The sequence below is a fragment of the Tenrec ecaudatus genome, chromosome 7 (assembly GCF_050624435.1).
Source record: "Tenrec ecaudatus isolate mTenEca1 chromosome 7, mTenEca1.hap1, whole genome shotgun sequence".
Classification (NCBI taxonomy): domain Eukaryota; kingdom Metazoa; phylum Chordata; class Mammalia; order Afrosoricida; family Tenrecidae; genus Tenrec; species Tenrec ecaudatus.
In genome coordinates, this window is record NC_134536.1 from 63073345 (window position 1) to 63099681 (window position 26337).

General features: G+C 51.8%; 1 protein-coding gene across 4 annotated transcripts; it reads left to right on the forward strand.

The window, feature by feature from the left end:
• ZBTB24 (zinc finger and BTB domain containing 24) lies at positions 1-25582 on the forward strand. Of its 4 annotated transcripts, none has more exons than XR_012785375.1 (7): positions 1-124; positions 733-1719; positions 4501-4668; positions 5610-5693; positions 6252-6411; positions 22352-22433; positions 23249-23302. XR_012785375.1 is itself a non-coding variant. In XM_075554683.1 (7 exons), the coding sequence occupies exons 2-7, from the start codon at positions 756-758 to the stop codon at positions 23970-23972; spliced, it is 2106 nt and encodes a 701-aa protein (XP_075410798.1). In that variant the 5' UTR covers positions 1-124; positions 733-755; the 3' UTR covers positions 23973-25582. The 4 variants fall into 4 exon arrangements, 2 of the variants coding, with proteins under 2 accessions (XP_075410798.1, XP_075410799.1); XR_012785376.1 differs by lacking the exon at positions 23249-23302 and adding an exon at positions 23016-23230; XM_075554683.1 differs by having other exon boundaries at positions 6328-6411; positions 23249-25582.
• The last annotated feature ends 755 nt before the right edge of the window (positions 25583-26337 follow it).

The following is a 26337-nucleotide window of genomic DNA, read 5'->3' on the forward strand; positions in this document are numbered from 1 at the left end:
GGTTGGCGGCGGCGCCGCGGCGGGCTGGGTCCCGGGTGGCGCAGGAGCCCGGCGCAGGGCCGCGGAGCTGAGCCGCTGCTGGGCCGGCTGCGGCCGCACTCGGGCCCCGCCGGACAGAGCGGAGGTAGGTCCGCCCGGGCCGAATCGGTGAGCGCGGGCCCCCGCGGCTTTGGGACCTGCCCCAGCCTGGCCGCCCCCTTCCCTGCAGGCTCCGCGGCCCCGCCTGGGCCCGGCTGCCTTTCCCGAGCGAGGCCCGGCTGCCGCGGAAGCCGCCGGGTACTGCAGCGGCCCGCCACAGGTTCACTTTGCACTGGTCCCTTTGCGTCGCTTGCCCCCACCTTCAGGAGCTTTCCGGGACCGCGGGGGTTAGTGAAGCCGAGGCTGAGGCGGGGCTTCCCGTACCCGCCCGCGGACCAACAGAGAAAGTTAGTCCTGGGAAGGACTTTGGGGGAGGCTGACCCCAGTGCCTTCATTTCCACCGGGGAAAATCAGAGCCCCGAAAGAGGCACGCGTGGATAGTGGGAATTGGCCTAGCGGAGCTGGTTCGTGGTGCATCAGGAATGAGAACGCTCCAAAAGCTACGCTCTTGCACGTGACTTTTTGGAAACTGGGCAATGGTTAAAATCCAGCGCACCGTGTGAACGGGGCGCATCCCATGCTCATTTATTAGTGTTGAGATTAGCCTTGTGGGACGAAGCTTTCTCCTCTTTCCACATTGTTTTCTTGTTTCAGGTTGTTGACACGTTGACTGGACAATGGCAGAAGCGTCCCTCGAGCAGCCTGCGGGATGCCTGACTGTCCACTCGGCCACTCACAGCGACTCTGTCCTGGCCAGCTTGGAGGATCAGCGGAAGAAGGGCTTTCTCTGTGACATAACATTGATCGTGGAGAACGTGCACTTCCGGGCCCACAAAGCCCTGCTAGCTGCCAGCAGCGAGTACTTCTCCACGATGTTTGCGGATGAGGGGGAGACGGGCCAGTCCATTTATATGCTAGAAGGCATGCTGGCTGATACCTTCAGTATCCTCCTGGAATTCATCTACACGGGTGATCTCCACGCCAGTGAGAAAGCTGCCGAGCACATCCTGGCAACGGCTCAGTTCCTGAAAGTCTATGACCTGGTAAAGGCGTGCACAGACTTCCAGAATAACCACAGCTCCCCCAAGCCCTCAACTTTGAATCCTGCCGGGGCGCAGGTGGTGGTGATCTCTAATAAGAAAAATGATGATCCTCCTAAGCGGAAACGGGGAAGACCAAGGAAAGTCAACCATTCACAGGAAGGAGGTAAACCAGGACTGGCTGCCGAGGAAGACATACAGCTCAGGGTGAACAACTCGGTGCAAAACAGACAGAACTTTCTGGCCAGTGAAGGTGGCAGTGGGGTGCTGAGCCAACAGAGCCCGGGCAAACAAGTGGAAGAGGATCCGCCGACGTGTGAGTCCAGCAGCGGCGTGGAAGAACTGCCTGCTGAAAAGGACGAGAACTGTGATCCCCAGACCCAGGACGGGCAGGCCGGCCAGAGCCGCTCTAGCAAGCGGAGGCTCCGCAGATCTGTCAAGCTTAAAGATTACAAACTCGTTGGGGACGAAGACGACAACGGTTCCGCCAAAAGGGCCTGCGGAAGGCGGAAACGCGCTGGCCCCGAGGCCCGCTGCAAAGACTGTGGCAAAGTCTTTAAGTACAATCACTTTCTAGCCATCCACCAGCGGAGCCACACCGGTAATTCATTACACTTGCGTAGCGTTGCGGAGCCTGGCAGAGGGTGGTGAGGCCGTGCCACCGAGTCGAGACGCTTAGAACCCTCGGCCCCCTTATGTATAGCAGAGCACGTGTAGGTCCATCTCACCAAGGGTCTCCCACACCCTCCTTGGCCCTGTCCTTCGCCAAACGTTCTCTTGAGATCCAGCCTTCCTCGGGATGTGTTTGAAGGAAGCGAGTTGGACAGGTCCTTCCTGTTGTGCTCGCTAACATTTTCATCGGCTCTGTTTTGGAAGTAGATTGCCAGGTCTTTCCTCATAGACTAGTCTAGAGGCACCGGGGTGAGCGGCCGGTATTTGGAATACTGGGCACATTGTTCCTAGCACAGCGGCATGAAAACCAGTCCGGGTGCAATAGACTGGCAGGTGGTGGATGAGTCGTAGCTACTGCGCAATTCTGTGTGGCGTACCTTGTATTACGAAAGCCCTTTATACACGTTAGCATATTGAATTCCCACGTCAATCCTGCGAGGCAGATGACATCCCCATTGAACAGATGAAGACACCATGCCCTAGAAAGTTTCCATAACTTGCCCAGGACCGTTCAGTGACTGCTGGATTTAGGCCATGTTGAAAATGCCTCATTGGGAATAAACCCACGCATATATAAAAGGAAGCCCTACTAGTGATACCGTTTACACAGGTAATACCTGTGTATGCGTAGCCTCATACACAGATGCACACAGACAAGTCTGTAGAAAAAATGGAATTGAAAGATAACGGAGTCCCTTTCAGATGGAGTATGTGCTGCCCAACACAGTAGCCCCGATTTTCTGAAATCGAGTGGAATAAGCACATGCGGCGAGTAGCCGCCCGGTTGGACAGTATGGCTGTAGGTGTTGTGCCTTCTTCCCTGAGTTCTCTCCAGACCCTGAACTCCCTCGGTTGGAGATCAGGTTGTAGCTACTAGCATACCCCTGGATGGCAGCGATCTTGCTTTCTGTGCAGGAAACCCAGGTTTGATTCCTGGCTGGCACACCAGCGCAGCCGCCGCTCACCCCATCAGAGGCTTGTGTATCGTGATTATGAACAGGTTCGCCAGAGCTTCCAGACTGGGAAGACAGGCCTGGCGGTCAACTTCTGAAAACCAGCCAGTGGAAGCAGTGGATCCTAACAGTCCAATTCGATCTCATCTTGGGGTCATGAGTTGGGGCTGACCCCACAGCAGCTAACAGCATGGCCCTCGTTTTAATTGTGAGCTTGAGTATAGGGAGCAGAGCTGTAGTCTCCCACCATTCCACAGCTCGGAGGGCCTGTGGTCGCAGTCCTGTCCTAGCTGCACCTTAGAATCGCCTGGGTCTGGTTTCCACCCCTCGAGCCGCTCCTGCTTTCAAGTGGTGCTTCGGGGTTTCCTAAGAGTGTTAAGTGCAGGTAGTTCAAAAGCTGCAAGTTCTGGTACTTCATGAAAAAGGCCCATGAAACATTGTAAAATGTAGAGGTATAGTTGAGAGAGTTAAAATGGCATACAGGGCTGTCCTGTGTCCCCACTAGTAATATGCAGTGCATTGGCGTGAGTCCGCTCTGTTCTGCCGGAATGGATACCGGGTAGGTCTGTATAGGCTAGTAACTCCTATCCTTAAGTTCGGGGAAGTTTTCCTAAGTTATTTAATAGATTTCCTTCCCTTTTGTCTCCCCACCCCGACCCCTTCTGTCTTCTTGCTGGACCTTTGGGTCCTCCTGCCTGAATTCTCTCAAATTTTCCTTCATCTTTCACACGACTGTCTGGGAGATTTCTTTTTTTGGAAATCTTTCCGTCTGTGTGACAACTTCAAATTGTCCACTCTGTTTCTGGGAGCTCCTTTTCGCTGTCTGGGTTTTAAACGCCCCATCCTCTGCTTTGTTGACAAGGCACCACTTGGCCCCATGGGCGTGTTAATGCTGACGTTGACATGTTTGCTCATTGCCAGAGTTCCCTCGCTGGGCAGCCTGCCATGGCTGCACCTTGCTCTTTCTCTTTGTTCATTTTGGTCTCTGCCTCTGTTAGAGACACCCCTGGAATGTCTGGTGATTTTGTTTTGTTTTAAAAATCCATACTAATGTCAGACAAAAGCCAAGTGACTATCCTGCAAGTGTGGATGGCACTCGCAGGCAGGGGCCTCGCTGGACCCTGGGTGGCGGCCCCATTTCTTGGTCCTGCAGCTTGAGTTCTCTTGGGCCCTTGGCGGTCCATGGGAAGGTACCTCCACTCTCCCCCGCCCCCCAAGGCTGGAGGCCTGGCTGCCAGTGTCCTGGGGCAAAAGAGGGAGGAGGACCCGGGAGGCTGAGTCTTCTCAGGCCTGGGCTCTATCTGACAGCCTCTCTGTGGTATTCCTGTTCAGCAGTGCCTGGTGACTCCATCCCAGAGAATAATCTTTTAATTTCTGTTTGGGGGTGGCCCAGTCTCCTGGCTACAGGGAATTGAGGCCTGGACGTACAGGGAAGGGCTACCTTCCTTTGAAACAGCTGCCCTTCCTCTGTCACCCCCTCTTCTAGAGCCACTAATTGCTGAGCCTGCCGGAGGCGCAGTCTTGATACTTAGGTTCCACTCAGGTGCCACTTTCCCCACTGCTGACGTTGAAACCACCTGGTCTCACTTTCCTGGTTGTCTATGTTGCCGGATGTCCTCATGCCTGCTTCCTTTTTTTTGGGGGGGGGGGGGCGGGAACCTTTGCCTTCTGAGCGGGATCCCTTTGTTTGCATTTAATTTTGGAGGGGCCCAAGGCTGTGGACTCTTGCTGACAGCCTGCCCTGGTTCTTGTTGCAGGGGAGCGGCCTTTCAAATGCAACGAGTGTGGGAAAGGCTTTGCCCAGAAGCACTCGCTGCAGGTCCACACCAGGATGCACACAGGCGAGCGGCCCTACGCCTGCACTGTGTGCAGCAAGGCGCTGACCACCAAGCACTCCCTGCTGGAGCACATGAGCCTGCACTCAGGTAAGCCCGCTTGCCCCAGGGGGCCTGCTGCCACCAGGCTCCTATTCTTAGGCTGGGCATGCCCCACATGGCATCTTTGAAGAGGACATTAGGCATCTGCCTCAGTGTACCTTGAGAGCTCTGTGCAGCACTGAGCCTGGAAACAGGCACTTTGGGGTACAGAAAATGCATTGTGTAAATACCAGAGATTCAAATTACTTTACTTTGAAGGCCTTTCAGGGACGCCTGGATTTCCCCCCTCCCCACCCCAGCCCCACTTCTCCCCAGGACTTGGAACTGGTTTATTCTAGTCTCCCCGACCCCTGCTAAGAATGTATATTTTTGACCCAGGCCCACTGAATCAGTACTACGTTTTAACACGATCCCCAAGTGATTCCCAAGGTATACACAGGTAAGACTCACCTGGTGATCTGTAAGAATCACTTTGGGGGCTCCTGTTAAGAATGTGGATTCTGACTCGGGTTTGGGTGGAAATGCCATTTCTCAGCAGGAGGTCCAACTGGAACAAACAACATATTCAAAGCCCTAGGTTGATCCCAGTCTCCACCACTCCTGATTGCCTTCCATACTTGTGCACATTAATGGTACTGCCATCGACACTGATGGCATTTAGGCTTGCAGACAAGCGCCCTGTATGATTTTGTAGCAAAGGGACACCTAGGTGCCCTGGTGGCGCAGCGGGCATGCAGCCAGCTGCTAACCACAAGACCAGTAGCTTGAACCCACCAGCCACTCCTCAGGAGAAGGACAAGACTTCCTACTGCCACAAAGAATTACCGTCTCAGAAACGCACAGGCCAGTTTGGACCCTGGCCGGTGGGGTTGCTGAGTCAGAATTGCCTCGATGGCAGTGAGTTTAGGCCCCTTGTGGCCATTGACCTTCGCGTCCTTCTCGTGCCCTCCCACCTGTGCATGCCCCCGTGCATTGTTCTCCTTCGGCAGGCCAGAAGTCCTTTACCTGTGACCAGTGTGGGAAGTACTTCAGCCAGAAGCGGCAGCTGAAGAGCCACTACCGCGTGCATACAGGTACAGTGGAGCAGGCAAGCACCGGGTTGGTGCTGGGGAGAACACTGGTGCCCATGGGATGCTTTCTGAGCCCTTAGGTTGGCGCTCCGATGATGGAGTGTTGAGAGGGAGGGCTCTTCAAAGCGAACCACGTGAGCTGTTTTTGGACAGCCCCCACCTCCACGTGACTTGTATCCATGCAGAAACACCCCAGAATTGGTACCTTTCAGAAGTGCCACTTGCCTACGAGGATGCAGGTTGATGGTTGGTGCCAGTGGGGTCTAGACGTCACCACGCCATGACCCTCAACCCAGGCTTTCTCCCACCTGGCTCCACCCACTGTCCCATCAACTTATAAGAAAGGAGAAGGGAGAACTGGGAATGCCACGTGAGATGCCACTAGTGCTTCGAGAAACAAAGGAGGTGCTGCCTAGCACGGTGGAAAGTGTCCCAGCTCTCTTGGGGAAGCAGTATTGTCCCGAGTGCAGCTGCCTAGGACAATATTACCTGTTGCCACTCAGTCTCTAACAAGCACTGTTGCCTGGTTAAAATGCCGTATTTAAGGTGGTTATTTTTCAGGGAAGCGCAGTCACCAATCACTGAAGACATGCAGAGAGCGTACAGGCACTGACACTTTTTTTATTGTTGTGACAAGGCCACTCATTACCGGAATGCAGCCACTGCCATCACAAATTCATGGATGTGTCTCAGCTAAAGAAACATCTACGCACACACACAGGTAAACTCTGCCTCCTGGGGCCTTCCCAGTGCACTGTCTGTTTCAGAGGAGCCTCAGTGGCACCTCGGGTTGCGTGTTTGGCTGTTAACTACCAGGTCAGCAGTTTGAATCCAGCAGCTGCGCCACAGTCGAACGATGAGGCCTGTACTCCCGTGAAGAGAGTTGCAGCCTCGGAAACCCACAGGGGAAGTTCTACTCTGTCCTGCAGGGTTGCCGTCTGGGGGACTCGACTGAATGGCAGTGAGATTGTGAGGGTGTCTTCAGGAGAGCAACTGGTGAAATACTCTGAGCCCACGCCCAGGCTGTGTTTGGAAATCGTTATTGTAAATTGCCTGGGATTTTACAATTAACGCTGTTCTCTGGGAAAGTGCGGGTTTCTGAGACTGACTCCTTATGGAAGTAGAGCCCTCGTCTTTCTCCCACAGAGAGCCTGCTGACCTTGGTTTCCAAGGTTTCCAACTGCCGACCTTGAGGCTGGCAGCCCAGTGCGTAGCCACTATGCCACCAGGACTCCCTTCGTAGATGAGTGGAACGGAATTCCCTATTGAATGCTTTGATATATGGACCCTCGCTTAATTTGACACAACAGTGAGTCTGGCTGGCTCTGGGTTTGACTCCGAATTGACGTTAGCGTTGAAGAATATCAAGGAACTTTTTTCTTCTTTTGAAAAAAGGAAGGCAATGAGCATGGTGGCAGCGTGTGCTAAGGTTCTTTTCGAGGATCTTCTAGAACCCATGCTTAGCACTTGAGTGTGGCCACCTCCAGAAAAGCCAGCATCAGCGATGACGAAGAAGAGGCAGGATTGAGTAAGGCAGGTTGGATCTCCTGTTGGAGTCAGAAATGTTGAAATGTGGATCCTTTCAACGGTCTTGGTCAAGAGCATTTTTTTAAAGCCTCAGCTGCCCTGCACTGAGATAGAAGATCTAAAACTTGGCTGAGCTTTTATAGTTTCTGTAAAGGCGAAACTGAGGAACAGGGAGGAAGACGGACATAACTGACAGGACAAGGGAGAGCAGAAACTGAAATAGCTTTATTAGGTGCGGGGAGTCAGGAAAGTCTACCCAGCAGCTGGGGCGAGGGCTTTTTAAGGGGGTGGTGAGGAATGCAGGGCAATTAGCATATGGGGTCTGGAAACTAGGAGAATTGCTTGTCACTCCTTGCGGCTTTCTTCGAACCAGGAACATCTGGTTTCACTGGTTATCTTATCTGGCGCCGCCTGCTGCTGACCTTCAGGATGTGCAGGGAAGCACGTGCAGGGTCGGGACCTGCTTCAGCTTCGTCCAAACGGGCTCCCTAGTTCAGACCCTACCCAAACATTCCAAACTTCTTAATATTGGTAATGAGGCGACATTTTCTGTCTTAACTATTTCCTGCTGAGATAGGGCGAAGAAGGGGGGGGGCATTAAGAGTTGGAAGGTTTGGGGCTGGGCCGGTCGGCAGTGGACTGTAAGGGTGAAGAAGCTGATTGAAGGTCAGGTTGGAGATATCTTTCATCCATTTCCGCGAGAATATAAACACACAAAGAGCTAAAAGCCAAGTACACAGATTATTATCAGAGGCCCGGTGAGGGGCATAACCCAGGTCATGGCAGGATTTTAAAACCATGAGAAGCTGGTGGTGCTTCACTGACGTTTCCTGATTTTGTTGGCCATGGTGCGGAGTGCCTTCACATTTTAACTATGCCCGATTGATTAATACAATAACAACAGTCTTTATTTAGAAACATGCATGTTCCTCTTTTATCTACTGTTAATAAGTCAAGAGCTTAAGCGATATTGTAGGGTGACTCGTGCTAAGGATGTTAACTGCCTTTGGAGGGAGACAAGAGAGTTATCAGTTTGATGTTCTTTGCAATGGACGATGACTACTTTTGCTGGCGGCTGAAGAGCCTGTGAGAGATGAGCTATTAAGTTACCGTTCACTATGGGGGGACCCTTTGGTAGTCGGAGAATCCCCGCTCCTTCCAGAGGGTGACATGACAGTGAGCTGTAAGGAACGCATGCTTAGAATCAGAGGATGTGTTCGCCGTCTTTTCCTTCAGCCAGATGGAGAGCTCAAGTGAGAGCAGCAAGTTTCTCTCTTTGAGAAGTAGTTTTATTGGGAGGCATGCCGCTTTCCAGACTCGGTCAAGTGAGAGGACAGCATACACAGCCTGCCGTTGCCCCTGGGCATCTAAGACAGAACTGCCATCAACAAACAAAGTTAGATCTGGGTTAGGATACTGTTGATCAGAGTCTGGGTCTGGGCAGGGTTAGTGCCTCAACTGCCTGGGGGCAGGAGTGACCACTAAGTTCCAGGGAGTCTGGGAGCTGAGGCAAGAGGGTTGCTGGGTTTAAAGAGGGAGCCTGGCGCAGAGTTATGTTAGGGTTTTCGATAAACCATGCGATAGATTTTCTGCAAGCGGCTTGGAGACAGCAAAGACAGAACTCAGTGTGAGAGGAGGTCCTGCAGCCTGTGGGGATAGGCTTTCCCCAGGTTAACTTTAGGGCTCTTTTGGTGAAGGTGGTGGCTGCCGCCATGGCCTGGAGGCAGGGTTGCCAACCTTGACTGTCCTATCTAGTTGCTTAGACAGACAAGGTGTAGGGATAGAGGGGGCCCCAGGGATAGAGGGGGCCCCAGGGGCTGAGCCAGGACTCCGACTGCTATACCTTGTTTTTTGCCCGTGTAGAGTAAAAAGGTTTGGCAGGGTTTGGTAGACTCTAGGTTGGGGGTGAAGGGATGTGTGTTGGAGTTTGTTAAAGGCAGCTTTGACTTAGAGTTAAACTCTGAGTGGTGAGGGTGAGGCACAGGCTTAAACAGAGAGTAGCAGAAAGAGATAGTGTGTCTTGAGGGGGAGAGAAGTTAAGAGAGTTGGGCTGTGTCTGCATTTGAACTGTTTTAGGAGGGGCTGCAGGTAAAGGCAAAGGAATGTTGACAAGCTGGGTTATAGGGGTTGGGAGCCACCAGGTGTTTGGGGTAACAGCTTCGTTAATGAGGCGCAGGTCCTGGACCAAGCAATAAGTACCATTTGGTTGTTTTTACTTGTAAGATTGGAGTGTTGCAAGGAGAGTGGGTAGGAGGAATGAGGTGGTTAGAAAGGAGGCATCAGTGTATGATGGGTTAGCATCGGGAAGCAACGGGGTCTGTAGGGCCAGTTCTTTCAGGTCAGGTGAAAGAAGGGGAAGGATCAGAGGTGCTGTGAGACCAAAAGTAAGGTGTAAGGAGGTTCCTAACTAATTTAAAATGTTTCTTCCCAACAGAGGGACTGGGCACAAAGGGATTCTAAGGAGGAATGATTAAAGGGCCAGTACACCTGGGGCAGGTAGGCTTGCCATCAGTATCCATGACCGAGATTGAGGAAGGGCTGCCTAACCCAGAAAATGAGGGCAGGTCAGAAGATAGCTTCTGTGTGAGAAGGAAATTTACTCACCCGATACCTTGAGTAATACCCTAGGCTTGGTGAGGGTGACGCGGGTCCAGTCAAGGTCTCCTCAGACTTCGGGCAATCCCAGCAGAGCCAACAGCGGGTCAGGAATTGGCAGGACAGTCCCTCCACGCGGAGACACAAAGGGCCTGTCACTTTTCCAAGGACAGTCGGACTTCCAGTGTCCGCTTTGACTGCCCTCCGGGCAGGTTTTGGTTGGAGCTCCGGGTCTAGGGCACTTCTGTGACCAGTGCCCTTCTTTGCACTTGAAGGAGAGCGGTGAGTAGGAAGGGAGGGAAGACACGGTGTTCAGGCAGGTCTGAAAAGGCAGACACCAGAGGGGGTCCACAAGCAGGAGGAGAGGAGGAATTTTCTTTAGTCAAGAAGACTTGGGAAGGGCAGCAGGAAATACAGAGAAAGGCACGGGAGTTCAGGAAAGGCAGCCTGGACATACAGAATTTCAGACTATTTTTGAGTTTACTGGCAGAAATTGTGGAGATTTCAGAGGATATTGTAATCAAAAGTGTGGCGATAAAAGTAGTTACTTTCTGACCCCTCCCTCCTCTGGTCTCAGGGTGGTGACCTTGGATTTGTGCTCTGATTCCCTATCTGGGAGGTCTGTCAGAATCTGAGCAGGGAGGGAGCCGAGAAGGGGAGAGAGGGAGAGACTCCAGGGAGTCTGAGGGGTCTGGCTCTGGGGAGGGGATGGGTGTCGGAGTCACAGTGCCTCAGCCTTTGGGAGTTGTGGGGTAGCGGAGGAGGTGATGGCGAGGGTACCCAGAATATGGAGGAGGCCTTACTGGGGGCACAGATAAGGAGTCAGGGGGTCTGGAGAAAGACGGAAGGGGAGTACTGTCTGGGCCTGATTAAGAGTGTTTGGCTAAGAGATCTTGAACAGGTAGTAGAGAGGGATGGGAGCGAAGAGAGAAAAAGGCCTGAACATATAGGACTTTTGATTATTTGTGAGTTTGTTGACAAAAATAGTTGAGGTTGTGGAGAATGTTAAAATCGAAAGTGCTATTTTCTGGCTAGCGCAACTCATTGTTCAATTGGTATTGAGGCCAAACTTGGTTACAGAAAATGACCATGCGTTTAAGGCGGAAATCAGGAGCCAAACCCAATTCAGTAAGGTTGGCAGTAGGCACCCCAAAGGACTGTCCTTAGGGGGCTGGGACAGAGGACTTACCATTGTGTCTCAAACTGCAGGGGGTACAGACAGAGGAGAAGGGCATCCCCTGGTCCCCGTTCACACCTGCCCGTCAGTCAGGAGGTGGCCGGGTCAGAGCTAGGGGCCCAGTGGGAGAGTCCTGGACTCTCTGGAACAGAAAGGTTCCCTGGCACAGGCCTGCGGCTTGAATCGGCAGATAGGGACCTCGGATCAGAGAGAGACACAATGGAAGCTGAGGATGGGGAAGGGAGCCTGGCTTTATGGAGGGTAAAAATGGAGCTTGGTCAGGCCTTTGTTCAGGGTTAGAGGAAGGGGAAGCAGAACATTTTAGGGAAAGCACTGCAGAGCTGCAAGTACCAAACATACAAACAGGTAGAAAGGGCTCAGACACACCCTCTGCATTCCAGTGCAGGCAGAAGGTGCAGTGACTGCTGGGCCTAGTGCAAGGAGTCCTGTTCTCAGCAGGAATCCCAGGAGGTGAGCACAGAGACAAAGTCTGTGAAGGTAGACACAGAGAAAAGGTGGCCATATGAATTTGCTGGTCCTCGGTGTCCAGAGCGACACATAAGACAGACAAGACAGAACAAATATACACAGAGAGATACTGACCAGAAGTCGCTCGTTCAGACAGGCTCCGGGGGTTCGAGAGGAGAGGAGGGATGGGCTGCGTCCCAGACGAAGCAGGGCCGAGATAGCACGGAGCCCATGTCCCTACCTCTCTTGAGTTTCAGCACCGAATGTAAAGGTGAAACAGGGACAGGGAGGAAGACGGACATAACTGACCGGACAAGGGAGAGCAGAAACAGAAATAGCTTTATTAGGTGGGGGGAGCACCCGGGAGGAGGTTCTGTGACCTAGGCCAACAGGTCAGGAAAGTCTACCCAGCAGCTGGAGGCGAGGGCTTTTTAAGGGGGTGGTGAGGAATGTAGGGCAATTAGCATATGGGGTCTGGAAACCAGGAGAATTGCTTGTCACTCCTTGCAGCTTTCTTCGAACCAGGAACATCTGATTTCACTGGTTATCTTATCTGGCGCCAGCTGCTGCTTACCTTCAGGATGTGCAGGAAAGCACGTGCAGGGCCGGGACCTGCTTCAGCTTCGTCCAAACAGGGGCTGCCTAGTTCAGACCTGACCCAAAAAGTTTCCTTGGGCGGGGGCGCCACTGCCAGGAAGGAGAGAGGACATTAACCTTTATAAACTATGGCCTTTATAGTTTCCATGGCCGGGGGAACCGCCAGGAACGAGAGAGGACATTAGCATCCTGGTCATGGTACCACAATGAGAATGTTTTTAACCTTTTCCTTCTTTTTTGAGGGAGACTTTTGTGAAATTTTGAAACCTCTGAATTTTATCATTGGGAGACCAAATAGCCCCTCATTTCTTTTGTGGTCAAATATTGTTTCCCAAGCTCTAAGTTCTAAAAATAAAAATACACGAGTTCCCACACTGCGGGCCTGGGCTCCAGTTTCCCTTCCATGCCAACACAGGCTCCTTACCTTGATGCAATTTGTAAGTGAAAGAGACAGCCAGTCAGGAAGTTCTGTGATAGGGCAAATACAGGGATAGGCAGCAAAAGCATATCACACATCTGCACTCTGAAGTCTGTGCCCTTTTTAAAGTCAGATATGATCATGTTTCTCATTTCCAGCAAAAATGTACTCAGTACCTACTATGGCGATACCTCAACTCAACTCTCATGCCATCAAGTTGATGCCAACTCATAGCTACCCTATAGGACAGGGCAGAACTGCCCCTATGAGTTTCCCAGACTAAATGGTTGTGGGAGTGTGGGGGGAGGTCAGATGCTTACAGACATCCTCCCTGAAGGCAATAAGTCACCAGACTAAGATAGGCCCTGCTCCCTGCTGGGGACAATGGGCTAAGGCTTGCAACCATTAGCTTGGTTCCTGTAGGTGGGGTTTATATCCTACTAATAATGATTCTTATGGAGATACAGAGAAGAGATCAAACCTACTCCCGGTCATCCAAAGTTAAACCGCCATCCTGAATCTAGGACATCTTGTTACATGTATACCCCCAATCCCTTGTCTTCCTATTGCACGTATATCCCTAGATTGTCCCATTTCATTGCTGTATAACCTATAGTGCAACCCCTTCTTGTGATGTTATGTCTTTACCTGTAATTAGTGGGCTTGCACACCCCCAAAGGTATATAGGCCTTTGTTAGCAATAGCGATCTCTTTCTCTCGGCTCCTCCCCTGACCTCTCATCAGCTCCCCCTCTCCTCACGCGCCTGTTCCCTTTCCCCTTGTCCTCCTGCCCTTCCCCTTCTACGTGGACCACCAAGCGGGGCTGAGTTGAGCATTGTTACCATGAAATGTAACAATGAAATGTGACTCCATTAGTTGATTCTCTCGTCTCTCTCTCATGCTCTTGATGACTTTAATATAATATTTATATGTCTCAACCATACAATTGTGCTTACTGAACCCGTGATTGGTGGGGGGGAGGGGGCTGGCACCCCCAACTCATACCGCAAATGGCGCCCAACATGGGGCAGTATGAAATGAGCTTTTTTTTAAAAACATTTTATCAGGGACACATACAACTCTTATCACAATCCATCCATATACAAACGTCAATTGTATAAAGCACATCTGTAAACCACAATATTCGAGCTATGCTCCAAGGATCATTCGGGAGAAGTTGGTATGTGAGAGGATGAGCTCTTTGGGTAAAATCTATCCTCCTTAACGTGGTGCATCATGCCTTCCTGCAATGGCACTTCTCTGCCCCCGTCTGACTAGAGTGTGTGGGCTGTACCGGGTCTGACAAGACCCTGGGAGGCAGTCTGAAGACGGTCAGTCACCATCCTCCTGTTGATGGCATGCGGTCGGGGGCTCTTTAGTGAAAAAAGGCTCAATCCCTAGCGCACCAGACTCAGTCAGGGACTCACCCTTGGTGCTGCCTTTCCGGGTCCTTTTCCACTGCAACTCAGCAAGCCAGGCAAAGCCCGTGGGCACCCAGAACTGTGAATTCTTACCACCCTCTGCCCAGCAGAGTCGCAAGGACATACAAGCTGGCCCCTCCTGAGTAACCATTCCCTGGCACTGGTGTAGAGAGGACATTTGCATGGTGTAAATAGCTGTCGGTTGAACCTCTGGGAATGTGCTCCCTACAAGCAACTTCTGCCTGAAAGGAGAAGAAGGCTGTTGGTGGTCGTCAGCCTTCCGAGAGCACACCTCAGCAAGCGAGCATGGGGAAAACGCAAACGTGGGCACGAACCATCACCACACAGCCGGTGCAGAGTTGGTCGGTGGTGACCAAGAACCACGTTGCCAGACTGGCTGTGGGAGAGATGGGGCTGGCCGCTCCTGTAACAATGTAAAACCTACACCCCGCCCCCTAAGAGACAGTTTGACTCCGTCCCACAGGGCCACTGTGTGTCGCAGTGGCCTCGGCAGCCGTGAGCAGCAAGAGTTCCACTGCCGAAGAGCCCTGGTGGGGCCGTGGGTTAAGCTCTGGCCTGCTAACCGCGGGGTCCGGGTCCCAGCCGCTCCTCGGAAGAACTATGAGGGTGCCTTCTGGTTTCAGGGACCCCGCCCAGAGTGCCTGTGAGTTGCCTGGTCTCAGCAATCCATCTTTGGGTCCCCTCGTCACAATGGCTTGCCATGCCCACACTGCACGGGGATCGCCCCCTAAGATGCCACCTGGTCAGTGAGGCCTTCCCCCACTCTGTCCCCTCACCCGGCATTTCACTTCTTCCTGGCATCTGCCCACCAGGCACATGCGACACACTTATCTGAACACTCTGTCCCTGCAGCTAGACTGTCGCCCTCTCAAGAACAGCTGCTCCCTCCCACTCATTCCCTGCTGAGTCCCCAGGGCCTGGAGCAGCGCCCTCCCAGCACCCGATCATTGCTCAGTACATGCCTGTCATGGGCGCTTGTTAAATGACTCGAATCACGCAGCGACCACAGATGGCGGTGTCCGCAGAGAGACTGTGGGAAACTCATGCCCCTCATGATGAAACACCTGTGGTTGTTTTCGTTTTTTATGTTGTCCAAGACAACATAAACCAATATATCGTTTGGTAGGTCCTTTACCGGAAGCACGAAGTCCTCAGAGAGAAATACCAGGAGGCGGGGAGTGGAAGGGAGAGGCCGAGGGAGCCTGTGCTGGGCAGGGCTGCTGCCTTCTCAGCAGCTGCACAGATGAGGCCCGGTCCCAGCCCCGGAGACACTGGGGAACTGCTCTGGGTGGTCGTTTTTGAAGCTCCCAGGTGGTGCCTGTGTGTACTCAGGTTAAGAAGAGCTCGAGTGACTCAGCACTCTGTTACTAAGGGGGGGGAGGTGCGCGGGGTTGGCAGTTCAACCCTTCCCACAGCTCTGCGGCAGAAAAGACCTGGCAGTGCAGTCTGCTCCTAGGAAGATTACAGCCCAGGACCCCACCACGGCGCTGTCAGAGTCCATGGCACACGCGCAGCAACAAGGCTTGAGGGCCTTGGAAGCCACGTGAAAACCGGACTGGGTCGAAAGGTTTGCAGGAGAACAAGCAATGTGATCGGCCCTGGGGCCGCTCCAGCGAGGTGTGGGGTGTGGTGAGAGGAGGGGTGGCCAGGGCGGAAGCAGAGAGGGGTGTTGGAAGCCCATTGCTGTGGCCCAGTGGAGACAGGGTTTGGGCGGGACCCGCTGTGGTAGCCAGTGTGGACCTGGTGGCCAGGACGTTGATCCCTCAAGGTGTGGAACGGCTCCAAGCTCGAGCTCCCCCCTGCTCAAAAACATCTGCCTGGTGCCCGTGACTTTGCTGGATAGTCAAACTGAAAGTCTGGCGTGAGAAAACGTGTGCAGGCCGAGTGTGAGCCACGCGTCAGGTCTCACCGTGGACACAGCGGGGTGACCTTCAGTCTAAGTGCTGCTCTTGCTCAGACAACAAATGGTGCTTGTGTTAGTGCGTGAAGACATTCGTCGTCGTGGGGGGTGGGCGTGTGCATGCTGTGTTTGCATAAAGTGTCATCACCCTGGCTGCGGAGCAGTGAGTGCCACCAGCAGTGGGCTAAGAGGAGAACTGGGAGCCAAGAGGGGGTCAAAGGCCGCCACTGTCTGCTTTGGCGCCTGAGTGCGCTATGACTAAGTCGGGACTGCCAACATTTCTGAGGGGAAATGTGATAAAGGCACCGAATGTTGATCTGGGTGAATCTGAAGCAGTGGAGACCGCGTATCCGAGGCAGCAATCGTGCCCAAAGGCGCATGGCCTCCAGGTGAATGGCTAATGGTAACTTTTGGGGCCTCCGAGCCAATTATTCGGTTTTCATGGTTTCTTATGAGGAAACTAGGTGTAGCTCTGGAACGTTTCAGTGTTCGAACACACATTGGGAGCAAATTGAGTTCGCCCGCAGAGGTATTGCTGCGCTTCGACGTTGGATGTAGCTGGAAAGAGGAGTCAGCTTGGTTGGACGTGGGGCTGAGAGGAGGAGGGCAAATCAAGTCAGCATCTGAACGGGTTGGGGCTCCGATGCCTGGCTGCCCTGATGCCAGTGTGGGGAGCGGGGTGCTGAGGCACCATCCAGAGACGGGAATTGACACTTCCACATCAGCCTGCGCATGGAATGTGAGCACTGGGGAAATGTGAGCACTGGGGGGAGCAGAGGTGGCAGGTCGGGCTGAGTAGTGCCCAGGATGAAGCGTACGTGTTGTCTCGATTTTTTTTGTCTTTTGAACATCAGAGGAATGAGTGGTGCTTCTGGCCTGTGAGTTGACTGAGGCCTCGAAAGTCATTCGGGATGAAGAGGAGCACAGGTTTCTCTCTTCATCCCAGCAGGCAAAGCTCGGGAGAAGCCAAAGGAAGGGGTTTGTGTCATGAGGAGGCGGGAAGGGTTCTGAGATGACGTTTTGGAATCGGGAAGGCAAGTGAACCCAACTGCAATGCCGTGAGTTGTTGGACTTGGCTCTTATTGCTGTAGGCATTGTAACTCCAACAAATGACTGGATGGGACTATGCAAATGAGGTGCTTGGGACCCACCAGGTGGGGTTGGATCCTTGCTAGTAAGTAGGGGGGACATGACACCCTTGTTCCATGCACCATGCAAATAAGGAGTGTGGGACCCTGGAGAAGGGATGGGTCAGGGCTGCCATCCCAGAGGGGAGTCTTCATGAACACCCAGAGCATGCCCTTTGGACCTGGCATCCCCAGGCTGAGATCCTCCTTGACCCAGGAGACAAAGCCCTGTGACACTGGGAAGGGAGAGCGACCATGAGAAGCGGTAGCCGGACCAGGAGACTGGCAGCAGACAGCGTGGTGGGCTTCCTGGCCCACGCAGAGAACGAGAAAGGTGGGTGCTTCCAGGCAGGAGCTTGCTGGTGGAGGGGGTGCTTCCAGACGTTCAGGAGAGTGAAGCTTCTGACCCAGAGAACCAGGGTTGAGGGCCTTGGGTCGAGTGTGTGCCTCTGGCTGCTCATCAGCACAGCTGATAGAGCGTTGTAACACTTGCCTGAGCCGGGCAGAGTCCCAGCTGAGGGGCCGAGAAAGCGGGGGGCCAGAGAGAGGCCTGCCTTCAGGCCTGGCTGAGAAGAGGCTTCCTCCTGGAAGCACTACATCCTGAGCTTTCCCAAACCTGAACTGTAGCTGATTACTTCCCTGGCAAGCACCTGAACAGTAAGAACAGTCTGTGAACTCAGTGTGGCCACCGCAACAAATTAAGGAACCCTGGGGAGCTCGCCCTGGGAGGGACAGCTGTCAGAACTGGTGAAAAGGTTGAAGGGTGGAGACCTGTCTGACCTCTGCCTCAGAGGGCTCAGCCTTGGGCTATTGATGCAGAGAATGGTCAGGTGCCACCCTAGGACATTTTTACATCATCAAAAACTGGCTCAACTGGGAAAATGTAGAAACAGAGGACGCTTGGTGGAGCTGCGCATCTGTAGCCGCGCATCTGTGTTCACGCACAGGCGCACAGAGCAATGAGCTTACTGCATGCTGGGCTCGGTGGTGTGCTGATCTCAGGAGCAGACCTTGGGGAGGGCTTGGCTAGAAAGCCCAGACTGCCATCTCATCCTGACTTCGGGGTAAACGCTGGGCCTCAGTCGCTTCAAACTCCCCGGGAACCCAAGCTGAGTATGAGGTGGCTCTTCAAGAGGGACACAGCCACTGTGTTAGTCCGGGTTGACCAGATAAACAAATCCAGGGACGCCTGTGTATAAGGGAGAGCTTTATATCAAAAGCAATTGCACATTGAGGAAAACATCCCAACCCAGCCAGATCAAGTCCATAAGTTTGATATTAGCCTATATGTCAGATGTTGTCTATAAATTCCTCTTCAGACACACACAGCACCTGCAATGACTCCGAAGGCAGAAAGATCATGGGCCAGTGGGTGGAAAGTCTTGTGGATCCATGGTGGTGGAAGCATCTCAGCACTGGCATGGGTCTCCACGTGGCTCCTCCAGTTCCCTCATGTGGCTCAACAGGAAGGTGTAGAGAGTGTGGCCCAACTCCAGGGAAAAAGAAAGTTCCAGAATCCTCGAGAGAAGGCGATGCCCACGAGGAGGCATCATCAGGCTGCGACCTGATCAATGGAGGCGAGAGGGCAGGCAGGCCTGTGAGGTCACCAGAGCTCAGGGACTAGTGCGTAGAGCCGGTGAGGCTGGCTGGCACTGAGTGCGGAGAGCCCCGCAGCCTCCCAACACTGATACGCCAGCAAATGTAAGGGCAGACGCCACTGTCCCCTTGCCCACAGTACATCCTGACCATCGTCCTGAGAACCAAGTTGGCCGTCAGAAGATAAACTGGGACCCTAGGGGGCTTAGCCAGGGCCGTGAGAACTGTCCCACCCCTGCTGGGGTCACTCCTTTGCATGAGTTTAGACTGGAGGTAGCTCACCCTGCCTAATAGCCAGCATTAAGTTAGCTACGTCACAGCTTTGATAAGATAGTGATGGGCCACCTTGTTTTGGATTACATGAGAAGCTTCCTAAAGCTCGTCCACTTGTTCCCATACCCTCGTGCCCCTTGCTCCCTGTTGCTGACTCGAGGCCCTACACAATGACCGCGTACAGAACCTCCGAGCCATCCATGCAGAATCTCAGTAGAACATGATGAGGGAGTATGGTGTGGTGGGAGGGGTTTCCTTCCCTGAGAAAGCGTCCTGGAAGAACAGTCTGCTCTGGGTGGACAAAACTAGCAGGGACAGAGGTGTACAAACCCAGAGAGTTTGGGGGAGACACAAACACATACCACCACCACCCCTGGACTGCAGGTCGGGCCTCTCCCAGGGAACAGGTGGGATGGGGTTGCTAAACAGTGGGGCCAGCCTGTTGTGAAGACTGGAGGGGGTGGTCAAGAAAATAGAGGAGACGCTGTGGATCTGTGTGTCAGAGAGGACTCAGACGGCCCTGGGAGGACAGGCAGGCAGGAGGGTCTGGGGATGAGCCAGGTGGGAGGCTCTGAGAAAGAAAGGTGCAGGTGTCGTGAAGAGATGTCTAGTCTGTGAAAAGACTTTGCTGTGTATGTGAGACAGTGTTCCAGTAGAAAACTGGGCAGCAGACAGGAAAGGCTCTTCAAAGAAGAAAGCGCAGGATTGAATGGCCAGGCACCTGTGGGAAACGGGGTGCAGCTGCATGAGTCGGAGGAGGGGAGCAGACATCCCCTTCTCCCTGAGCCCCCATTAGATGGACAAATACAAGGGGCTTCAAAAAGTTCATGGAAAAAAACAAAAGCTAATGGAATTTTTTCCAAGAGCTTTTTGAAGCCTGCCCCTCAGCATTGGGACATAGGCGGTTTTATGTAGAACTGTAACTGGTGGTAGGGATAGGGGCCTTCTGGAAAACTCTTAGGCAGCAGGTGTCACGATGGCAACTGCCCGCAGGCTTAGCAGTGACCTACATAGGCAGGATTAGTTAAGTACATTTCAGGCAGCTTATACAAGGGAGCACAAAGCCGCCTTTTTTTAACGGCACTGGACCTTGATAGGTTTTGGAACAGCGCGCACCAGATGACCTGAGTTTAGATGGCGTGCCCGCACGTGTCGGTGCCCAAAGAGATGTCTGTGAAGAGACATTTCACCACGCTGCTGACAGGCTAGCTCCAGAGAATGGGGAGTGGTCTCTATACTCTGTACCTGTCATCATCTTTTTACGGTGGGTAGCTTCAGAGTAAAAGCCAAGCTAGATCCCACAGTGGGAAGTAGGACGTGTAGACGGTGAAGCGTTTAAAAGTGCATTACCCACTGAACAGACGGTGGGGGCAGAATTGGCGGCCTCGCGGTGGTGGTTGTACCTGGCTGGGGCTCCAAACCAGCAGCCGCTGCGAAGAAGGAAAACGGGGCTTTCTACTCTGATAAAGGATTAAAGTCTCAGCGACTCACAGGGGCAGTTCTACCCTGTCCTACAGGATCGCCGCGTGTCAGAACCGACTTCCTGGCAATGACGGTTCTTGCAGGGCTCCCAGTCACCATGAAGACAATTCCTGGTTTCAGGAAGGGGTGAGAGTTCATCCAGTGATGTCCAACAAGCCATCGTAGCTATTGCCTGGAGCTTTAAGGGGAGAAGGGGGAGGTTCACAGCCATCCGGGTGGGGTCGAGTCAGTGGAGCACAGGGCTAAGAAGAGCGTCTCTAAATAAACCCTTACGTGACTCTGTGCTGTCAACTTCCCCGTGGGTGGAACCTTTTGAATCACCCTTGGGTGTCTGCCCTTTCCTTTCACCACCTGTCTAATCCTTAACAAACTTCCCTCATGTCCCACCTGCCACGCAGGCCCTGTCACCTTTCCACTTCTTGCTCCTCCAGCCACCTCAGCTCCTCCTGTGTAGACGACTGCGCAAGCTCCTGCCTGGTCCTCCTGCCTGCAGCCCCAGCCCGCCCTGCCATCATACCGAGGCTCATCAGCTTGGTGTTTTAGGCATGTCCGTCCTCTGCTAGACATTTCCCGTGGCTCCACCGGAGCACTGCTTGGAATTCAGCGCTCTTGTGGCCAGGCCTCAGTTTTTAGCTCCACTAGTGAGTGTAGAACTGCCAACCAGGTGCTTCTTGGGAGGAAGATGGGGCTTCCTACTCCCAAGAAGGGTGACAGTCGTGGAAACCCAAAAGGGGCAGTTTTACCCGTCCTATAGAGTCGCTGTGAGTCGGCATCGACTTAGTGGGAGTGTGTGAGTCTGAGTCAGAATTGACTCGATGGCAAAGCCTTTCTTCCCTAGTTCATTCCCCAGTTCCAAACCACCAGCTGCTCCTCAGGAGAAAGATGGGGCTTTCTACTCCTGTTAACTGTTATAGTCTGGGAAACCCATAGGGGCAGTTCTGCCCTGGCACAGTCAGGTGCTCTGAGTCGGCATCACCTCGATGGCTGTGAGTGAAGTACACCAGCCCTCCGGTTGTGATTTCTGTAGTACCTGCATCCGAGCAGATCCTGCCCCAACCCATAGCCATCCTCTTGTCTGCACTCGGTGATGTAGATTACCACTCATGCTAATGTGCCGTCATCCACAGCCCTCTGATGCCCGATCACCTGTGCATCTCGTCAGAAAGACCCCGACGCTTTCTGAGGCAGTGAGCATCTCAAGTTTCTGCAATGTGGCTTCCGAGAGCAGTGGGGATGGTGGCCATGGCCAGTCGGTGGTTGAGCATGGAAGGAATGCACAAAAGAATGAGTCAGCCCACTGAAGGTGGCATGGTGGGCAGTCCTGTGATCAGAAGGTCACATTAGAAGCTGGGGGAACAGAAACACCTTCCCTAGCTTGACCTGGGTTGGGGATTTCTGCTCACTCTTTAAAGAGCCTGGGCTGCAGAATGCTGCTTCCAGAAGGAACTTCTGTTACTTGGAACCTTGGTCCTGGCGAAAACATTTGCCCAGAGAAAGACTTTGTAAGGTGTTCGACAACCCACTTTGGGTTATGTAAGGAAGAAGTCGGTCCGTGTGGTCGGCTTCACAGAACTTTACAAACAAACCGAGCAGGCATTCCGCCTTCCACTGTGGAGAGAGAGCCAAGAGCACTGTAGGCCCTACCTGCCCTCTGGGAAATTCCAGAAAAAGTGGCACCAGCCTGGTCTCCGCCCGGAGCAAAATGTGCAAAGGCACAGACTTGTCCAAGCTGTCACCTGTCCGGCTTCTGCCCAGGTGGATGGCGCTCAGAGCAACGGCCAGCCTGAATTTCCCAATTGCTGCTGTCCGGTGCTGTGGAGTCCTTCTCCTGGCGAGCCTGTGTGACAGGCAAGAACTGCCCCCGGGGGGCTTCTCCGGCCATCACTGGGACTGTGATGAAGTGTGCCAGTCCTTGGTTGGTGCTCAGTGGGGGTACAAACCATGATACTGCCTCTGTTCCTTTAGAGATTGCGAAACTGGGGGATGGTTTTGTTTTCTTTTTTCCTTATCCAAATATATATTTTGAAATCCAGCTTGGTTGTTTTTGTTTTGTTTTCAGGTGAGAAGCCATTTACTTGTGAAATTTGCGGCAAATCTTTCACAGCCAAGAGTTCTCTTCAGACTCACATCAGAATCCACCGGTAAAGTTTCGCAGAGACTTTTCTGCATTCAGGTCTGGGGTTCACTGGGGCGACATACCTTCTAGATAGGCCTTCTCCCCGGCTTAGCACTCTGGTAGAATTGTTCTGGGCCATCTCTCTTCTTTTTCACTTCCTCAATACCGGAAAGTCCCATGTAGAAAAAAAATGGGACAGCCAATCCTGACCAGAAGTTTGCCCATCGATTTCATGGATTGAATCTTGATTTGGGGGCCAGGTGTGGGTCCCAGGCTTCCCAAAACTCAATTTAAAAAATAACGCTAATAAAGTTTACATAAATGTTTTCTTAAATCATTGGTTCACACCACTTACTTCCAGATCAAAGCTGGGAGTGGTTCTCACAGCATCAGAAATAACTAAGAGCTGCTTGAATGTTAGCATCGGACCTGTCTTCAGGCTTTGGGGGAAGACAAAACAGAAATGCCTATTTCCTTTCTGATCTGAAATCTATGCTGTGGACCCATACGTTGTAGCTCAGCCTGTCAAACTCCCTCTGCTGCCCTTTCTTCTGAACCACCCCTGAACCCTCATTTTATTTTATTCTATTTTATCCTTTCTGATTAGGGTAGAATCATAAGCTGCTGGAAGTTGTAACTGGCTCCAAGTCCTTCAGGTAGTAAGATACCCGTGACTTAGGATTTCCAGTCCAGCTCACTGCTCCCTCTTCCTGGCAGCCTCTCTGTGAGTCAGAACCAGTCATACGGCAGGGAGCGTGGTTTGGTGTTCCTCCCCAAACAGTCAGGTGAGGCCCAAGCTGCTGCGTCCATCTCACACGTACTGTGCATGCTTTCTCGTAGAGGAGAAAAGCCGTATTCTTGCGGCATATGTGGCAAATCCTTCTCGGACTCGAGTGCCAAGCGGAGACACTGCATTCTCCACACGGGCAAAAAGCCTTTCTCCTGCCCGGAGTGCAATTTACAGTTTGCCCGCTTAGACAACTTGAAAGCTCACTTGAAAATCCACAGCAAAGAGAGGCCCGTTGCAGACCCCAGCGGCGGGTCCGGCAGTAGTGGTGCGGACGAGGTGCGGAACATTCTCCATCTGCAGCCGTATCAGCTCTCGGCCTCCGGAGAGCAGGAAATCCAGCTTCTCGTCACCGATTCTGTACATAACATCAATTTCATGCCCGGCCCCAGCCAGGGCATCAGCATCGTGGCAGCTGAGAGCTCCCAGAGCCTGGCCCCCGATCAGGCTGCCAATCTCACCCTGCTCACGCAGCAGCCAGGGCAGCTGCAGGGTTTGATTCTCTCCGCGCAGCAGGAGCCAACTGAGCACATCCAGGGCCTCAGTGTGATTGGAAGCCAGATGGAGCCTGCCCAGCCAGAGCCAGTGCACGTCATCACGCTCTCCAAGGAAACCCTGGAATGCCTTCACGCCCAGCAGGAGCCCACAGGGGAGCTCCAGCTAGCAGCAAGTACTGCCGACCCAGCTCAGCACCTGCAGCTGGCCCAGGAGGCTGGCCCCCCACCACCCGCCCAGCACGCACCCCAGCCCACGCCACTTAGCCAGGGCCAGAGCTGACCTGTCAGCATATGGGACTCCTCGCTCCTCGGCCTCTGCTCTGGAAGCCAGCCGCATCTGGATGGTAAACTCCCGAGGTCCGGCTTTCTGAAAGGCTGGCGTGCACATCCTTGCAGAGATGTGATAACTAGCTGGTTCCTGTAACACCTTCTGGTCAGCGAGCTGCGCCCATTCTGGGTCACAAGAGGACCGGCTTGGTTTTAGCAGATTTTCATTTTCTTCATCTATTGCATCTCTTAAAACTGAAGCAGTTTTTCTGGAAGGTGTTCAGTTAGACTCTTCTGTAGATGGTAATGCTCACAGGCAGGTTATGGGCTTGCTGACGGATTCCAGAGGTTGCTAGAATTGGGTCAAGTGTTGATTCCACTTCCTGATTTATCTCAAGCAACAGAGTTGCCACTGCACGCCGACCACAGCCCACTCAGGGCTGCATGTGACAGGTCACGTTTGGGGAATTTGCTCTTGGAAGGTTTCCAGTCCCCGAGAAAGAAGAGTTAGCTCTCAGTATTTATTCTCACTGAGGCCTCTTGATGTCATGCTTAAAGTACATTCAGGACATGGAAACTACAATTTATGTAGTTACTCAGTTTATGTAGCAAGAAAGCCTAAACTGTAGGAGGTTTTTGTTTAATTCTGAACTCAATTTTTCAGAGAAATGTGGACTTAAATTTTTAATTTAAATATCTAGATTAGATCAAGACCCCTCCCCTCAAGTATATTCTAAGTAATGCAGAAATTTGCTCTTCATGATAAAGTAAAAGCTTTCTTAAATACCCTGCGGCAACATAATATTACTCAGTATCGTTTTAGTGTTAAAATTACTCTGCCAAATTCTAATTGATCTAAAAATATTGATTCTGGAGATGGGAACGTGTTATAATTTTGAACTTTATTGCAAACTAAATTTAGTTCCACAAAATGGAGAAATTATTCCTTTCCCACTCTTAAAAACAATTTGGGACCTCTGAGACGTCTTAGTTAGTAGTCAGTACATGTGACTTTAATCATTTTCTGATTTTAAATAGCCAAAAGGTTCGATTACGTTTGGAGTGGGTTTTACAGCTCAGGGTCTTTTTTTTTTTCCTTTCCTTTTTTGTAAGCACTTTACTCAGCACTTACTCTCAAGTGAACTGATAGAGTTGTTGTTTTTTATAGAACCCCCCCCCCAAAAAAAGGTGTCTAATGGGGTATCTGAATTAACAAACTGCTGGTGGAGAATAGAGGTGACCGATCCTGAAGTTAACAGTCTTTTTATAAGTGTTCCTTCTGCCTTGAATATTTTTTATTCCACTTGAATCAAGTTAACTGTTTGGGGAGACTACAGTAATAGAGATCAGATGATCCATTAGCCAAGCTATATATTATTATGTGTAACTCAGACTTTTCAGAATGATAATTTGTATGGGTTTCAACCAAAATCATGTTAAATCAGACCTGACTAGTTAGTGTAAGCGTTAGAAACTGTTATACTCTCTACGATTTCAGGTTGCTTATGATTCAGGCATTTAAAGTTGTTTATCCAGATCCTTAAAATGGAAAGTTCTTATTGACCCTTCCCCCTGCCCCCCAGGAGGCATACATAGTATTAAAATCTGTGACATTTTTTTTTACTCTGCAGACTATTTACTTTGCACAGACAGATAATTGGGGGAGGAGGGGTCACATGGATGCTTACCTGACATGTTTAAACTTGCTTTATGAGAGTCGACATTGGCACTGCCAAAAAGAAACAATAGGCACATACGTCATTTTAATTTTCTCACAGCCACATCAAACACACAGAGTAAACGAGTGAAATTAATGTTAATGTGTTGTGACTTAACCCACCATTTACAAAATGATGTCAACATGTAATCAACATGAAAATATACTCATGAAAGGCTTTACATTCTCCTTGTTGTCATATGACATCTTCAAATGTTGGTGTGTATTTTATGCTTACTGCCGATCCCTGTGGCTGTAAGGTTCACCCAATATACCTGATCCTATACATCAGTTTCATAAACTTTACGAAATTTCATAAACTAAAAACCTAGTTTCACATATTCAAGTAGTTCCAAACATACTTAAAATTTTCTTCGGTAATTGTAATAAAAATCAATTTTGTAAATTGCCGTCTAAATAAAATTAAAACTCCATTCCTCCCTGGCACTAGCCATATTCCGAGAGAGCCATTGCTAGCTTGATGGCCTGTCTCGGTCATAAAAAAATGTCTTCTGGCAGAGTTCTGGATGATGAGTATCTCACAACTCATTTCCCACTAAATGCATACAACTCCGATTGTTTTCACGAGTGCATAAGTACAAAGTGCACTTCTTGGGAAAATGGTAAGAGTCATTATGCTTTCTAGCTACTGAAATGCACC

Excerpts from the sequence above, each read along its gene's own strand:
- ZBTB24 (XM_075554683.1), top strand. The coding sequence starts at position 756 with ATGGCAGAAGCGTCCCTCGAGCAGCCTGCGGGATGCCTGACTGTCCAC. Across the intron at positions 4,669-5,609 it reads GCACATGAGCCTGCACTCAG|GCCAGAAGTCCTTTACCTGT; the intron begins GTAAGCCCGCTT and ends CTCCTTCGGCAG. Across the intron at positions 6,412-22,351 it reads ACATCTACGCACACACACAG|GTGAGAAGCCATTTACTTGT; the intron begins GTAAACTCTGCC and ends TTTTGTTTTCAG.